The sequence below is a fragment of the Orbicella faveolata genome, unplaced genomic scaffold, assembly GCF_042242905.1.
Source record: "Orbicella faveolata isolate gen_17 unplaced genomic scaffold, um_ofav_v1 contig_2, whole genome shotgun sequence".
Lineage (NCBI taxonomy): Eukaryota > Metazoa > Cnidaria > Anthozoa > Scleractinia > Merulinidae > Orbicella > Orbicella faveolata.
Window position 1 is genome coordinate 26,657,609 of NW_028301547.1, and position 17,392 is coordinate 26,675,000.

At 43.1% G+C, this 17,392-nt stretch overlaps 1 protein-coding gene across 1 annotated transcript in view; it reads right to left on the reverse strand.

The window, feature by feature from the left end:
• Positions 1 to 17,392, reverse strand: part of LOC110049839 (uncharacterized) — a 116,880-nt gene that overhangs the window by 61,603 nt on the left and 37,885 nt on the right. Inside the window, exons 24-37 of the mRNA XM_089290559.1 lie at positions 17,203 to 17,392; positions 16,054 to 16,381; positions 14,470 to 14,661; positions 13,540 to 13,852; positions 12,252 to 13,343; positions 10,507 to 11,567; positions 9,091 to 9,258; positions 8,187 to 8,606; positions 5,240 to 6,445; positions 4,517 to 4,730; positions 3,706 to 3,846; positions 2,866 to 3,068; positions 1,830 to 2,081; positions 424 to 690 (exon numbers count right to left, since the gene is read on the reverse strand). The exon at positions 17,203 to 17,392 is cut by the window's right edge and continues 13 nt beyond it. Of these exons, the coding sequence (XP_089146685.1) occupies positions 424 to 690; positions 1,830 to 2,081; positions 2,866 to 3,068; positions 3,706 to 3,846; positions 4,517 to 4,730; positions 5,240 to 6,445; positions 8,187 to 8,606; positions 9,091 to 9,258; positions 10,507 to 11,567; positions 12,252 to 13,343; positions 13,540 to 13,852; positions 14,470 to 14,661; positions 16,054 to 16,381; positions 17,203 to 17,392 (6,047 nt within the window). The remainder of the gene's footprint in view (positions 1 to 423; positions 691 to 1,829; positions 2,082 to 2,865; positions 3,069 to 3,705; positions 3,847 to 4,516; positions 4,731 to 5,239; positions 6,446 to 8,186; positions 8,607 to 9,090; positions 9,259 to 10,506; positions 11,568 to 12,251; positions 13,344 to 13,539; positions 13,853 to 14,469; positions 14,662 to 16,053; positions 16,382 to 17,202) is intronic.

A 17,392-nucleotide genomic window follows, 5' to 3' on the forward strand; every position in this document is an offset into this window, starting at 1 on the left:
GTTAAGGAATAAAAGCAAATAACAGAGAGCAATATAACGCGAAAAGCCTTAAGAGGTAAACAAAATTGCTAAGGACAGAGGAGTGTTTATTTTTTCTCCAGCTTCTCAGCGGCCCGGAATCCAAAATCCTTGAATCTGATAAGCTAATCGCCCGCGCTCCTGCGGTCTAGATTTTCCCATCCGGACCCTGGTTACGGATCGCTCCGAGATTTCCAGCTTTGGAAACTTTTCAAGCCTTTTGTTAAAACGTAAAACAACGTAAAATATAAACAGTCAACACAGAGTCAAAAAACACGTTATTTGCCGACCTTGGTCGGTCCACAATGGGAAAAGCTGTGCCCTCGAGTCGTACTCAAGATCTCGGGTACAGATTTTTCCATACGGACTTTCCGGCCGGTAAAATAACATGTATGTACTACATACAGGATAAATTCTTATGTGATGAATGAACATGTTCCTTGGTAGGCTGACAGTGATCACCACATTCGTGTAGGAAGATGTCACTATGTAAGCATTCTTAAGATTTCCGTCACACAACCGTGACAGGGAGTAGTAATGAGGGTTAGGGTTGGACCCCTCATGGTAGGACTGCGTGACGCCACTGGATGAAAGCCTCAGTCCGCTTATGCTGGTGTAGACCGTCGAGTAGCTATGTAACATAGATCCTGGATAAAGTTTTATCTCTTCAACCTGTAGTATAAGAAAAAAATCTATCAGGTTGTAGAATCATGAGTTGCAAGAGGCAATATGAAGACTCCTTAATATTTGGCCGCTTAATTAGCGTTTCTCCCTAATAGTACGGTGAAGATAAATTAATAAATAAATAAATAAATAAAACAAATAAATATACATTTATATAGCGCCAATTTCCACTAATTGTCCATGGCGCTTTACAATACTCTAAAATTAAAATCCTAAGTTTAAAATCCTAAAATTAAAATCCTAATCCAAATCAAATGCACGTTTAAAAAGATAAGTCTTAAGATTAGCCTTAAAAACTGCCTCTGATGATGAAAGTCTGATCTGGAGAGATAGTGGGTTCCAGAGCCTTGGTGCCGCCACGAAAAAAGCACTTTCACCATACGTTTTAAGATTTGCTCTAGGCTCATCAAGCAACCTGTTGTTTGAAGATCTTGTAGGGCCGACCAGATGTGACCCCGCTCCTACCCTCCCCCTGCTCTTTTGACGGGAAGAACGGAAAAGGAAGCCTACCCTTAAGGCAATCATTGCGTTAGCCTTTTACACTGAAGAAAGGACAACGTGTTTTAGCTCATTATTTTCTGCTTGCTCCGTAAGACGAACGTGTGAAACGTCGATGAGTAAGTTATTCGCTGGTTATCCAAAAACGGCGGTTAATTCACCAAGGGTAGGGGCCAAAACCGTAGGAATTTAACCACACCTTTACACGCCAACCCTATCATCGACATGATCAACAACACAAAACCAAAATTACTCTCTTAGAAGTCAACACGAACATGGCGAGTTAAACCATTGCGTGAACGCGACGATATCTTTTACAGAATACCTGCCAAGTTCTCAAGCTGATGTGTGGAAAAAGTAATAACGCACTTAAAGAAGCATACGTACATCTTAAAAAATTTAGCCTGAATTTTTCAAGATACTCGTTTGTAATTCGTGTTAATCTTCTCCATCCTTAACCCTCCTTGTTTCTTCATGGTTTATTATTATCTCTTTGGTGTTTTTCTATCCTTAGTGAACTACTCTTTTCAGGTTTCATTTAATTTAAAGGTAATTTTATACGTGGCCAAAATAACTAAACAAAAACGTGAGTGAGCTCTTCTAAAATAATACTAAAAATCGTTGTGTACCTGATTGATTCGTTCAGTGAGCGGTGATCGACCCTTGTTATCCACCTTCAGTGTTCGATATGGACGGTCAGAATTATTCCTTGCTTTTTCCACGTACACAGTTCCAGCTGCACCATTCTCTACGTCACCAATCCCGCCAGCAGCTTCTAAGAAGCCATCAAAGAATCCTCCCTGGTAGTACAAGGCGACTCTGCCACCAGCGCCACCTCCCCCTCCTCTAGATGGGTCTCTATATCCACTGCCACCATTTGCCTGCAGTACAAAAACAAACAGCACTTTAGTGTACACAAAAACAGACCGCTACCATGGACACATCTAATGTGAAAATAAGACGTGCACACAATAACATACAATAGAGCGGTTTTCAATTGAGTGTCGAAAGTAATCGGACAATTACTTTGGTTTTGGTTTTGTTTTAAATACGGTCTGAGACTGGCTGAGTAGGTTAGTAATTAGTTTGGGTTTGGTTTTACGACACCCAGTTGAGAACCATTCTACGAGACATGAATAAAACAAAGCTCACTTTTCCCACAATACTTTTCAGACAAATTTTCTATGGTCATATGATTTAATCTTATCTTTCATAGAGAGCCGTCACACTCCGCTCGTTCTTATCACTTTTTTTAAAATGTAGTCGTAAGGCACCAACGCTATATTACAATTAGATACTTGAGATCACCGCTCACCGTAAACGACAAACTGCTAGGGGTCAGGTGACCAGAGCCAGACGTCAGGTATTTCGAGTCCAAGACACTGACAACAGATTTAATCGTTATAAGGTTTAGATGATTCAACGTAACAGAAACAACCAAAACAATTTTTCATGTTACAAAAGCCTTCTCAGTTTCCGTATTGTAAACACGCCCGGCCACATAAATATTTCATTTACACAGCCTGTGATAACTTAGAACAAAAACCGGTTAAGTTTGCAGTCGAGGATATAATTAAGTGGCGCCACTAATTATGCACAACATTGCTTCCAATTGCAAGTGACTTGCTCAGGCTTGCTCAGGTTTGAGCAGCTAATTGAACTAACCTGCACAGTCCCACTTCCTTCCAATGTAACAGTTCTAATAAGAATACTTCCACCACTACCTCCCCCAGCGTATGAACCAACATAGTTGTCGCCATCAGCACTCAGCGTTCCCTCTATGTCCAATGTGTCGCTGATGTTGAGGAATAAAATACCACCACCTCGGCCTCCGTGCCCACCACCGCTTCCCTTGCCACCACTGCTGCCTGTTGATCAAACATCACCATTAATCAGTTTACTCGATTAATTAACGATTTTCATGATACCCACACGAAGGTTATCACAATCATAACGACACTAATGGTGCCATAAGCCAATCAGAGCTTGACGTAACAACATATACCCGCCGATAAGCGCAGGAAAATGGATGACAGGCGGCAAGCACGGGAAATCTGGTAACCAGCGGCAAGCACGGGAAAATATGGAACCGGCGGCACGGGCAAGAAAATAAGTAAACCAGTGGCAAGCGCAAGAAAATATAAAACTATCGGAAAACAAACGCGGTAAGTAAGGAAATGAACGTAGCCGGCGGTTAGTGCGAGAAGACGTGTAATGGCGACAAAGGCGGGAAACCTCGTGTAATTTAAATTATGATCTTCGAATGTTGTTTGAAAATGACTCGAAGAGAATAACATCAATCGTTTGGACGTAAAAGGGACATTGATTGCAGTCACTTGGCCAAGAATAGGAAAGATCTACTTCCTTCTTACAAAAGTGATATATTTCAAGCGGAGGAACCAAGAATAAAGAAAATCATCGACACGTCGCTAACACGCTTAACAGAAATCTGGACAACCCTAAAGTTAAGCAACTAAGCTCATGTGAAACATCACTCAAACTCACCAAAGTCATTGGGTTGTTTTAGTGACCCATATGAAGCTCCCGTGGTCACTTGACTCGCAGCACGTCCGCCCAGTCCCCCGTGACCTCCACCTGATCCTCCGGCAAAGCCTGGGGACGGAGAGTTTGCACCAGGACCCTTACCTGTAAAGTCAATCGCGACAATCAAAATAATTAGAAAGATAGCAAAGTTGCCAAAGATGAGCCGCTAGCCCGTAAGTAACACTTAGCTCTTTTTTTTTTGCTGTGGCTTGAGGCAACTAGTTCATCAGAAGTAACCCTACCACCCCTCCCTGGTCGCTGAGAATTATGACTTTTATGACACGTTTATCAGAAATTATCTCTGTTCACTTGCTATCTACAGCGATTTTGGCGAAGTCGTCAACTATATGTTAGAACGTTTTCTCAAAAGAGCATTTCCTACAATAATAGCCAAGCGCGCGAATGACGTTATAACTCAGACAAACTCAGACAAACAAAACGGAATGGTGGAAGATTTGAAGCTCTTCCAAGCGCGTAAACAAGTGTTCCTAAAACAATTTTTAAAATGAAAATTTGGCGTTCATTTTCCTCCTATTTCTCTCAGAACACTCTTATGATGTCTGACTCTCACGAGGTTCCAATAATTTACACTTTATTTTTAGACTTCGCGCGCTTCGTCATTAAGTCACGACAGGAAAACAGGACACGAAAAGAGTACGAGCTTGGTTAGGGTCAAGAGGTGAAAGATTACCCGCTAAAGAGAGCTTTTCATATAAAGGCAACATAATACATTTCGATACAATACCAGATTACTAGACCGAAGTAAACATACCATCGTAAACAAAGCTCTGTCCCTTTAAAGTTGCATGGACGGTAGCTAAAGCATCGATGGTAAAATTCAGGACGTGCACATGAAGATTAACTGCTGTAAACGTTCCTCCGCCGAACACATGCATAGATGTCCCACGGAATTCACGAACTCTTTCCTGATTGGTCACCGTCATGGTGCCCTTGTTTCGAACGCTGATTGACTCGAAATAAAAGGTCTAGAAATGAACGATAAATCACATGTTAGTAACAGTGTATATTGCTATTGGTCTGTAACCGAAGTAGATAACTAAATACGCTTCACTGTGCAGTACAACATTTCCCTAACACCTCAAATAAGCACGGTCAGTTCGGTTCTTATTTAGGAACCCCTTTATAGCGACCACCCAATTAACACGAGCAGACTTTGGCGATTTTAATACATACTTTCTACTCAAGATTTATAGTTGTTGGACTCATGAACTAACCAATCAGAGGAAACTGTTTTTTATGTAAAATCAACTTCTAATTCAATTAGTAAAGGTATTGACATACTGATGTCGGCCTGTTGGTGTAATTGAATCACTTTCTCAAACCTTTGTAACCTTTTAACTCGTTTACAATCAGTTCGCAAGCATTTTTGTTGCCAAAAGCCAAAAAAAAACTTCTTAGAAGCCTGATAAATCTTGAGGAAGTTGTTATGTGAAGGATCATTGTAACGGCATCAAGGGCTACTCATTTCACTTACCTTGGTCGGCTTTCCCTCTGTATCATACATCTCCTTCATTCGAATAAGACCATCATCAACTACTGTAATGTTCTGGCATCTTCTCAAAACACCATCAACCTCGACCGTAACCCCGGCAACAAGCAGTTCTCCCTGCATTGTTGTTAATCCCCCCTGGTAAATGATCATGTCCATGGGGAGGTACGACTGGAGGGAGAGGAAAGTCTGGTTGTAGCCCAAATGGATTCTCCCGGTTCTATCTCCTTCCATTTGACCAATCACGATTGAGATATGCGCTTTGGTGCTTGTCGGATTTATGATGGCTAGCTGCGCTCCACCGTAAAGTTGCAACTCGTCCAGTTCAACATCAGTTCCGTTTGTTTCCAGATCCTTATCATCCAATGTGAGCCACGCCCTGCTTGATCCACTGTGACTGAAGTCACTGTAGCTTGCGCCAAGATTGGCGTCGGGAATTAAAGGTTTTCGACCCAGCCCGTTTAGGTACAAAGTTCTGTTTCGAGTCCACCGTGTCCCGTTGATAACGTCTTCATCCAGAATTATTCTTTCCGCGTGTGCTGCTTCGTCGATACGGTCGTGCCCATAGGTAGCGTTCATTCCGGGCACATTCTCTAGAAACACTGTACCTGGACCACCGGGTTCGTACGGACTGGTGCCCCCTGCACCGAGAAACCGACCCAGGAAGTGGTTCTCGCGATAGTACAAGCAAACACGACCACCCCCACCTCCACCTCCGTAATACCCGGTTGAGCTGTCCCCGTCGCCACCGGAGACGTCAAATTCTCCGTCGCCATGTAATCTTGATGTGTACGCTAGAATACTCCCTCCACTTCCACCGCCGCTGCGAGAAGCCCGTGCAGCTCCCCCTTTAGAGGATAATACTCCATCAACTACTAACGTATCGTGAGCAATGATTTTAAACCGGCCTCCACCTAATCCGCCTGTGAACGGAAAAACCTCGGCTCCGCCCGTACTTCCAAATGTCGTGGATCTTCTGTACTTCCCGTATGAGACACCGACCTTTGACTGGCCTTTACCCAGCCCTCCGTGACCGCCATGCCCTGCACCAGAGGAGCCGGAGACACCACCCCACCCGTCTCCATAGTAACGTAATCCGGGAATTTCATCAACAAGGCTATCACCTGAGAGGTAAGCGAAGGGTTCCACAGTGATGTTCACGTAGTCTAAAGTGAGACTATTTGCCTCCATCTGAGAAAAATCAAAATAGAATAGATTAATACGCACAACTCTTCAGTCTTGGTAAAACGTCTAATAACGACTTGGAGTTTTCGTCCCAAGCCCGTGTGCACCTTTTCTTCCGGAAACCTAAGACCTTCGACCACCTCTTCAAAACGACCAGTTAATCGTTCTTAGGTTCTCCACAGCAGATACGTTTAACTGCGCATGCTAGGACCACTACAAGTCAACAATAAAATGGAAAGTACAATTATGTTTGGAGCAAAGCATACTTGTTACCCATGGCGTGGAGTACACGCACGACTTTGAAAATAAACTAGACGAAAAGGAGGATTGTTATCATTGTTAAACCAAGTTCTTGCAATGAGGAAAGTTTCAATATTTCGACTCTATTTCATACTAATAGCTTATGTATCAAGGCTAATGATGCGTATAAAAATGTAATGGTATATAAACGATAGCCCCCATGCCATTTAGCGCGAAAATATAATATGCTCGGATATTTGTCCCTGGACATTACAATTATCTGTTCTGAGAAGCGAGCAGTTTTCCGAGAGAATATCTTGAGGAAAAATTTAAGCTTTGAGAAACAGATGATGTCCAAGAACAAATATTTATCCGAGCATATTTTTGCGCTAAATGGAGGCTATTGTGTCAATTATCCTTCAAAACGTTTTCGCAACACGGTCAGTTTTGAAAGTGGGGAATATCACTCGGAGATTCCCCAGTTTTAGCTGGGGCATATTCAGTTACGTGAAGCGTTTGAACCATGAGGCTACCGCGCCTCCACACGAAGTGAGTGTGAAGAGCATTAAAAATGTGTTCTCTGAGATTGACAATTATAGACGGTAAACCAATGTGGAAATCAGGTAATTTGTACAAGCTAACTAGTTCATTAAAGCTATAACAATGTCTAAGGTGTTTTATACATTAGATGTTCTGATCTGTTCATACACTCATTGTTCTGGTCTGTTTATACATTAGCTGTTTCAATCCTCGGTGTCGCCTTGTTTATTTTCTATTCCAAATTGTCAGATGGCTCTGAATTATCAGGGAAATTGAATAATGACTCGAAATCCATTACGTGGTCTTTTGCATCTGTTTCAGAAGGGATCCTCGTGCAAACAAAAACGAGTGTGATTTGAATGAAGACAGACGTTCAAATGAAACATGTTCTCATATGAATGGTTTCGGACGAAGACCTTTAAATACAGAGGCAATAGGCATCTTTCGACAGTATGCTCATCAGAAACAGTAAGATCTACAGAGATGAATTCGTCAAACAAGACAACAGGCCATTTTACGGAGGCAAGCGAGGCTGGAGGTGACCTTGCTTTGATACAGACCTGTCTACTTTTCCATTTAAATGCCAACTTATTAGCATTAGAACAACTTGATTTACACAACAAAAGCAGTGAGGTCTTTATCGAAACAAGGGCACCTGCAGCCTCGCTGTCATTCAAAGGCCAGGAGCCCGTTTCTCGAAAGTGGCGGAAACTTTTCGGGTCCGCAAAGCCCATTCTGGATAATCTCTATCTAAAAACCGAGAGGTATACACGCCCGAAACTCCTCGTATGAAGAGAACCTCTGTTCATATTAATAATACGTGAATAAAACAGCTCTGTAATCATAAGGTTTCAGGTTTTGCTACGCCTTTCCGGGTGCGAAAACTTTTCGGGACCTTCGAGAAACGGGCCTCAGGTCACTGAACAGACAACTGTTAAATGTTCTATTCAATGCACAATCTACTGACCTTAGCTCCCCCTCTAATGTCAAACGTTTTTCCAATCATCCGCACATCTTGTCTGTCTTCTCTGGTAGCCGCCATGTAACCGTCCGTCTGCACAACCACGTGATCTAAGGCGAATTCCGTTTCAGTGGAGTTCTCAAGAATAAACCGACATTGCGGTCCAACAGTAAGATTCGTCATTTCTCCCATCACACCTCGCATCGCAACCTCAACTCCACGACAGTTCATACTGCTGGGAAAGGTCACATTGGAACCTTTTTGTGACAGGAGCGAGAATGGAAGGTGTCCCTCCGAGCCCCTCATATGGACGATCTGGGTGGGGCGCACGGTTAGGATACCACTGCTGTCGCCAACAATTTTGTCCACGCTCATTTTCACGTTATTCCCAGATATCGACAGGCTTCCTTGGCCCATAATTTGCAGCTTAACAGAGACAATGGACAAAAACACATTACCAAAAAACTAACTAGTGAGAAACGAGCATAGGCATAGAGGGAAATTACGGCAACAACGGATGAAATAATAGTCGGTTTAATCAAACATTAGTGTCAACTGGTTCTCGAGCAACCTGGCCAGAGTGTTAAAAAGAAGTTTTGTCACGCGAGAAGATACTTCGACACATAATGGCAATGCAATGCGACATGCGACTTCAAAAACTATACAGATGCAGTCGTAAGTACATACCTTTTTAAACTTATTACCCAGGGATTGGAACTCATTTACATTTAAGTAAAACATTTCAATGCAGTTAACTGCATGTTAACAAGAAGAACGCAAGTGTTTCTTAGGTCAGTACCATAGTCAGTGGTCTGTCGTGGCGCACATGTGTGGCGGTACCCAACACAAGGTTCACCTAAAAGATGGCGTTAACTTTGATATCAATCCAAGGAATACTAAGAATATATACCTCATTGAAGTCATGTTCTTTGGTCTGTTCGTCCTCACTTATGATCCACGAGGTACTGGGGCTAGTGTAATGTGGCGTTTGGTGTGTGGTCGAAGGATTTTCTCGAACGAAGAACCTCACGAGACTAAGAGAAGAATTCGTCCTGGTTTTCTGGAGACTCAGAACAACCTGGAAATCAAACGGAGACATGTTAATACATGGAGACAAGTTAGTTCGAAGGACGGTGCGATGGCTTGAAGGAGCTCAATCACGGTATTTTGAGTCATTTTGGCCACGCACAAAATTACCTTTAAATTAAAGGAAACCCGAAAATATTAGTTTACTTAGGAAGAAAAAAACAAAAGAGATAATAACAAACCAAAAAGTACACCTGAACGCCACGTTTTACATAAGTTTAAGCGGTATTCTCTCGTCTTCTGCTCGATAATTTATAAATTTAAAAGTACAATAAAGGTTTGAAGTGAAAGGCTACAAGGAATTCTTGGATGATTTTTAAGATCACTATCATGGAGAAGAAAGGAATGGGGGATTGGTGGATTTGAAGAAAATAACGAGAAATAATGATATAATGAAGAATTTCATTAATATCCACCTCCCCCCGTAATTCATAGCGGTAATTCAAGCCAGTGGTTTAAGCTTAGGCCTCTGTCTAAGCCTGTTCGCGGGCAAGGCACTTAAATCAATCACACAGAGGTTCTCCGCACGACTATTGAGGTAACCTGTTGTGGAGGAATCCTTCAATGGACTAAAATCTAGCATTGGCTACTGTCAAGATACCCAGCGAAATCAAATCACTGACCTGATAGCGCAGTTTTTATGGCCGAACTAAGGTACGCTTCGGCGGCACATCAAATACGAACCATCAAACTCGCCTGATGTGCCGCCGAAGGCGTACCAAAAATACGATGACGCATGATGACCAAAAACGACTCAACGTTTCACAAAAAATGTCCATCAGGCGCTTGTTGACCATTATATAAGTGCATGGAAGGACCCTGTCCAAAAGGTTGCTACATAATTATAAGCGTGTCCACAAGTTTCCTTGTAACTTCGAGTTAGGTTACTTCTCTGCAATGAGTTTACGCGACACTTGCTCCTTAACGGATATTAAGAAAGTCACCTCTCAAACTCATTAATAATTCATCGAGTTTGAACAAAGCAAATAAAGACCGTGTCGGTGTTCGGATATCTGTTCTTAATTAGCAGAGATTTTTTGCGATACTATTTCTCCGTTTTGTAGTTAGTTTTAGTTTCGATTGAGAAGATACATCAAACACTCAAGACAGTGTTTAACCACATTTAAAAACACCTCAAAGTTCGTCAAAAATACTTCGATGCGCGTCGTATTTTCAACTCTCTTGTTGGTGTTTGGAAATGTGGTAAAACACGGTCTTTCGTGTTTGATCAATTACTTACCTTATCAACAGTCAGTCCAACATCCATTCTGCCCGGCTGTCCTTGCAGGCAATATGTAGGGTTGATCCAGTCACTGGATCCAGCAACTTCAGCGTTACTGAGGTAAATGCGTACGTGATATTTAGTCCAAAACCACGAATGGCAATAAGGATAAACCAACAAGTACTCTAAGTACAACGGCAGCGGAAAGAGATATGTCACAACGGGGTTTGAATCCTGAGTGTAATAGTGATCGGACGTTGTCAGAAACAGATTTGTCAGCATCGGGTTGCCAGTTTCACACTGTCGAGAGTCGTGAGAGACAGTTCTATAACAATAAGGTGTTCCTGTTGTGCTTAAAACAATTCCGTTTGGGGCTCGGTATGATGTCATGTAATATGGATAATCAGCTTTGTTCCCGGCCAGTTTCAGCTCTTGTATCTCTTGAAGCCTTGATGGTCCATTAAGGGATACTCTGTTGTCAATTCGAAGAATGCGGTAGGGTCGACTAGCGTTTCGATTGTTTTCCACGTACACAGTTCCAGCTCCGCCCCACTCTGCCTGACTGGTTCCCCCATAGCTCTGGAAGGATCCGATGAAGGTGTAATTTCCATTGTAATAAACAGCAATGCGTCCGCCAGCGCCACCGCCTGCATGAGGCGCGTGGCTCGAAAAGCCCGATCCGCCATTGACCGACACGGTGCCTTCACCGTCAAAATTCAACGCGCGGATAACAATGCTACCCCCGGCACCCCCGCCGCTCCCATTGAAATTTCCACTTCCAGGCCCACCATTGGCATGCACAAGTCCCTCGAGTCGTAGCATTTCCGAGATCTCAAAAACAATGCGACCGCCTCCTCGTCCTCCAACCCAGCCGTACAGGCCGTTGCCACCACCACTTCCGTACTGTGTGGGCTCATATATAGAGTCGTATGAGTAAGAGGTTTGGAGACCGGCTGATCCCCGTCCACCTCGACCCCCGTGGCCCCCACCTCCGGCACCAGTGTTGTAGGAAGTCTGCCGAAGACCAGCTCCCGGTCCTTGTTCGGCGCCGTGTCCTCTGAAGTCCGCTGACACCTCACCTGATTGCGGAACGAATAATTTAGATTACCACAGAGATTTTCCTAATTGCTTTGCATATATTTTCTAAACTTCTCTTGATATAATTTTGTTTTTCACTATTCGTGACATATAAAAACATTTCTACAAACAACTGATAAACATCTATCTAATTATCAGTCTACTTAATTACATTTGCTTTAACTGGTTTTTAGAAGTCAGAGATTCTGAGCTCACGGCTACGGATCAAAGGTTGAATCTGATTGACAATAAATGTACTTTGATGAAAGATTATCCTTTTCCAGGCCAAAGTTTGTGAGAAAATGGTAAAGGCACGAAATATAATACAGAAAAAAAAACAGGGTAGACTTCGGAAAGAAAAAGGAAGTCCCACCTACTGCAATCTATTTGAGGGTTTGCGCAAAATCTGAGAGAGACTGAAGGAAGTTCGTCACAGATCACGACATAAAGATTGTAATACGCCAATCACAGCACGCTACAATCACATCAATGACGCTTGGTTGAAAGCGCAGGAAAAGTCGTCCGAGCTAAACCATAATAAGTTACGGTTTTCGCATTTTATTAGGCTGTAAGTTCACAAATATTATGTACTCTCCCTAAATCCTGGCACACGCAAAACCATAGAAAAGCAAGTACATGTATGCATGCTTTAATTTAATATTAGCAAAAATAAAAATGAAGTTTACCAGCAACATCGATTGTGGCGTTCTCTGAGTCCAAAAAAAAGTCGTCGACACTGGCCAGCCCGCCAGCGTTTACCACAAATCGTGTCATGTGCAGACTCACAGGACCATGCCCCGGCAGTTTTGTGGTGTGCAGCAGACCAAGCGACTTGATTGACATGTTGATGAACCGGAAGTGGCCCAGCTCTTCTCCGAGAGAATTGCCACCAGACCATAGAAACAGCTTCCCATCTCTATCGATGGTGTAGTCATCGGAGTCCGCAAGAGTTCCATTGATTTCCATGTAAACCTCCCGCAGTGATAACCGCCGCGGAACCTCTAAAGACGCGTTGAAGTACACTAGTGTATTAATCGGAAAATAAAGATCGACGAATTTAAACACTACAGACTGAAGGCGACCAATGTGAAGCACGCCACTCCGATCGCCACGGAGAGTATGAGCATACAGGGTGACATTCTCACGTGATGCGTTCCCATACAGAGCCACGTGTGAGTTTCCATGGAGATGGAACTCGTCGAGGGTGTAATTGTCCGCCTCGTGCAGCCAAGTGACAGCTCCAATGTATCTTGTATCGCTATAGATTCCCTTCATAAGATGTCGAAGTCTCCCTTGCAACTTATTAACAGCCCAAGGGTAGGCCAATCCATAGTTATTGATCTTCAAAACTCTGTACTCCACTATGCTGTCGTTTCGAGTCTCAAGGAACACGGTTCCAGCAGCACCTGGTTCAACGACACTGTCACCACCTTTGGCGGAAAGCGTGCCGTTGAAATTGAGCATGAAAGCGTGATAAATAGCAATGCGGCCACCTGATCCCCCTCCTCCCTGCGGAGACCCAGCACCCCCCCTGGCACTGATCGTTCCGTAGCCATCCAGCTCTTCACAGTCGATCCAGATGCTTCCTCCGCTGCCTCCTCCAGCCGTGCTAGGGGGAGGACCGTCTTCTCCATCTGCTGACAGGTGTCCATCAAGAATCAAGTGGCGCGTCACAATCTTTATTGCCCCACCTCCTTGTCCTCCCAGTCCACTTCGGGTGATGAGGTTTTTATAGGGGTCCACTGTGCTCGTGCTGTAATCTCCATAATACAGGCCACCTAGAGATGAACAATGATATTGTCGTAATCAGATCTGACATAATCGTAACCTTTACGTGCTTCATATTAGGAGAATTTCAGTTGGTCCTCATTCCAAGGCCACAATAATGCCAGCTGTAATTGGATGGTACCTGGAGTAAATTTTAGAAAATCGCCACTCGGTCTAAAAACATATGAATTTTTTATATCGTATTACCATAATGTAACCCGAAGCCTCCTGCACTCCCGTAATCAAAAGGTTTTCTATAATCTCCGTAAAACTGGCCCACGTGATTCGTCCCACTTCCTCTTCCACCAGTTCCGGCGTAGCCAGCACCACTCGCTCCATACACGTTACCAGTTCCCTGGCCTGCTCCTTCAGATGGTTCAAACTCATTTCCAGGCCTTCCCTCCTTAGTAATGTACCCAGCGTGATTATGACTCAGTCTTCCTCCGGAATTTATTCTTAACAGATGTTTAACCACAATGTTCAATTTATTGTTTGACTTGAAGTGGCCTCCGCCAAAAATCTAGTAAGAAAAAACATTAAGAAGGTTTGAAATTATACAACTTTCATGTGACTTGATCAAGCACGTCGGAGGCCATTTTGGACGTAAGCACTAGGATCCACTTACATATACTTCTTACCAACCGAGCTCGAGGTCTGTACTGTAAGTTACGAACCGAGTATTTTCCCCTTCGACTTAGGCCTAAGGGCGAAGCGCGCGGGCCGTAAATCGAAGGGCGAAAAACGAGGATCCGTAACTTACAGTACGGACCGAAAAGACGTGGTTAATAAGTTACTTATTATAACTCTACTGTGTGTCTGACGGGTTCGGGAACGATTTCTATTCTCGCAAAACGGTTCAAATTTCTGACGGATGTCGAAAGCAAAACGAGTCAATTTGAAATCGTTAATTAAGTCGTTAGCACGTTTTAATTCACAATTTAAAGTAAAAGAAAGTTTGAAACGTTTACTTGCTGTAAAAGTTATGAACACTTGGCGATATAAATCACGAAGCATTTTGGCAACAAAAGCGGCTTTAAATTTTAGCGGGCCGTACAGTAGAATAAGGCCCGCTAAATTGACCAATCAGAGCGCGTAGTAACTGAGAGATAAAATATAAAGGAGCATGATTTTCTTTACCGTCAAGTTTGTGAGAGACAACTGGCTGGTCAATTTCTTGTCAAAGGAATTCAGTTCAAACACTCCTCTGTCCTGAACGTGAAGGGACTGGACTGAGTACTCTCCGGGAGAGGTGTCCCTGCCAAGGCTGGAGTTTGAGTCGGAGTAGAATGACCCACGATCGAACACAAACAAGTCTTGTACGCCCCAGATCTACAAGAAATATGGAAACATGCAATAACAGGTATTTGTCGTTGAACAGTAAATACTTCTTTACTATATCGAAGAACAACGCCGCACACGTAATTACAGATAGGTACGCGCGCAAGCACTTCTGGATCTAGATCATTTACATGAATGCAGAAGCTTTTATTCCTACAGCAACACAGCACTCATATATTTATATATTAAAGTAAATTATCATCTTTAGAGAGGAAGCCATATCAGCCTTAGTTGGTTTCCACGCGGGTCCCCTATCTTGGTCGAATTGGAATTTGGAGATGTTGGTTTTTGTGGAGGGAGGAAAACCGGAGAACCCAAAAAAACAAACCCTCGGAGCAAGCGAGAACTAACAACAAACTCAACCCACATATGACAACGGGCCCGAATCGAAACCGGGCTACAATATTAATTGGTGTGAGGCGAGCGCTCTCACTACTGCGCCCATCCCTGGTCACAAATCAAGGAGTTGTTTCCACGTATAAAATTACCAGTCTTTACTAAAAACGTACATCAGACATAAGGTTTGCTTAAAAAACAATATTATTATAACAGGAAAGACGAGAATTAACTGGCCTCGACAATTCATTTTGGAAATCACCTTAAGTCAGCTTAATTAAGCAAACTACGTAACGCCATCTTGCGCATGCTGTCCACGGAAACGATGCAATAACTTTGTATAACTGTCGAATTTATTTAGCACAGTTGTGCTAATTAGGAAAACTGTAAATAAATAACCAAATATTGCAAACAGAACGTAAACTATTAAGAATCCCAACTGGTGGGAGGCTGACCAGTTGGCTATTTACACAACGCAATGGAGAACAAATCCAGATGGCGAGAAGGATTTGAACCAGGGACTTCCAAATTTCAAATCCAACGCCCTAAAACACTCGGCCACGCTGCCTTCAACAATAGGGAGCTTAAACAATGACGAAGGCGACGCCTAGGACGAGGCCTAACAAAAAATGAATTTATATTTATAACTTATTATTCTTATTACAGCGAGATTTGCAACAGTCTAGATCTGCTCGGTACGCCAATGGCTCCGAAAATATGCTCTGGTTAAATATGCAAAGACAGCGTTCAATTTGAAACGGAAACACGACAAATTAGCCGTCGTCATTCGCGTTCCTCAGCCAGTACGCAGAACTTAGTCATTTCAAGTTGGTGTTTTGCAGAGGACAGCAAAATGAACGAAGACTTATAACGCACATGCACAGCTATTGTTCTGCTCATTAAACCTTTTGTTTGGTGACGTTCTCGTTGCCGTCGTCGCCGTGGTTTGCTTAAGCTCCTTAATAAGTTCTGGCATGCTACGTACTACCCAGTCTCATTGAAACTTATGGTCTGGGTAGAACTTGGGAGAGTAGAGAGAATACACACCTTTCCTGACGATTTGAAGCTGACTGTTTGCAAGAAAGCACGTCTCGGCAACATCATGCTTCCATTTTCATAAACGCGCAAACCAAACGGAATGTCAGGGTCGGTGACAGCCACAGAGAAATTTTGATGGTACCCTACATGAAGGAATCCACTCTTATCTCCGTAGAGTCGGTCAGCATGAAAATGTACTGGGGCCCGCAAACCATTCAGCGGCATTACAGCGAGTTGAGCAGATCCCCGGATGTGCACTTCATTGAATCTGTGCACATTGGTGCCAGCCGCTGGCTCTATCCAGGTTTTGGCTCCATCATAACTCCTATGCTTGTACCTGGATAGAAGTATTGTGTAAAAAATGAGAGAGAATTTCAAAACCGATATAGTCTTTACAAAACGCTTGCGCTGCTCATTTCACTTTATGAAGCAATTGTGCTTTACTTGGGTCATATAACACCCATTGGGGCGTTAACTTTTCATTCCCCGCAGGAAGAGTATTCAAATGAGGCAGTGACGGGGTTTAATGATGGAAAATATGAGAATTTTGCGTCCACTCTCAAAGCTAGATAATGTATTTCTTTTGGTAATGGTACCTCGCGCGAGTAGATGAGTTCAAGCTACGCTCACAAAACGAGGTTTTATCCTGATTACTTACAGGGTTTCCTTTTATTACTTGCGCAGAATAGATATGACACTTTTACACTAGTGTAGTTCCTTAGCCTTTGTATCAGGCAAAAAGCACTTTGCTGAATGGCTTTTAGAAGCAGAGAGCTTGTGGGATCGTTGGAGACTTTGCAGAGCCCGAACAAGAGATTTTTAACAATGGGAAAACCTGCTATAACACTGAACGATAAGAAACTTCTTGTGAGAAGACATTGTAAGTGAATTTACCAGAGCTGCATCACGTTATATGAAGTAATTTTGGGATGTATGGTATGCATTGGCTGACTCCTGCCTTCAAATAATGCTTAACTAAAATATGAAGAAAACAACTCACAAAAAAGGTACAAATAAAACAAAAAGGAACGAGGACAGTTAAGGATTGCGAGAGGAGGATTGCGCCCGGATTGCAAACGTCAACGGCAAACTTCATTTACACACCAACAAGAGCTTTCCCGATCGGTAGCTCCTTTAAGCAAGACATGTCATACTAACCTTTCCCAAACCTCTCTTCCTTCAATGAATATTTCCAACTCAGAGAGACCAGCATAGCTTCCTTCACGGTTGAGCTCCACAAATATCTTCGTTGCGTTCCTCCTGACGGGCATATCAACATAGGAACCTTGGATACAACCATTGGACATCTGAACGTAGCCGCTTGTAACTGGAACGTCACTGGTACCAT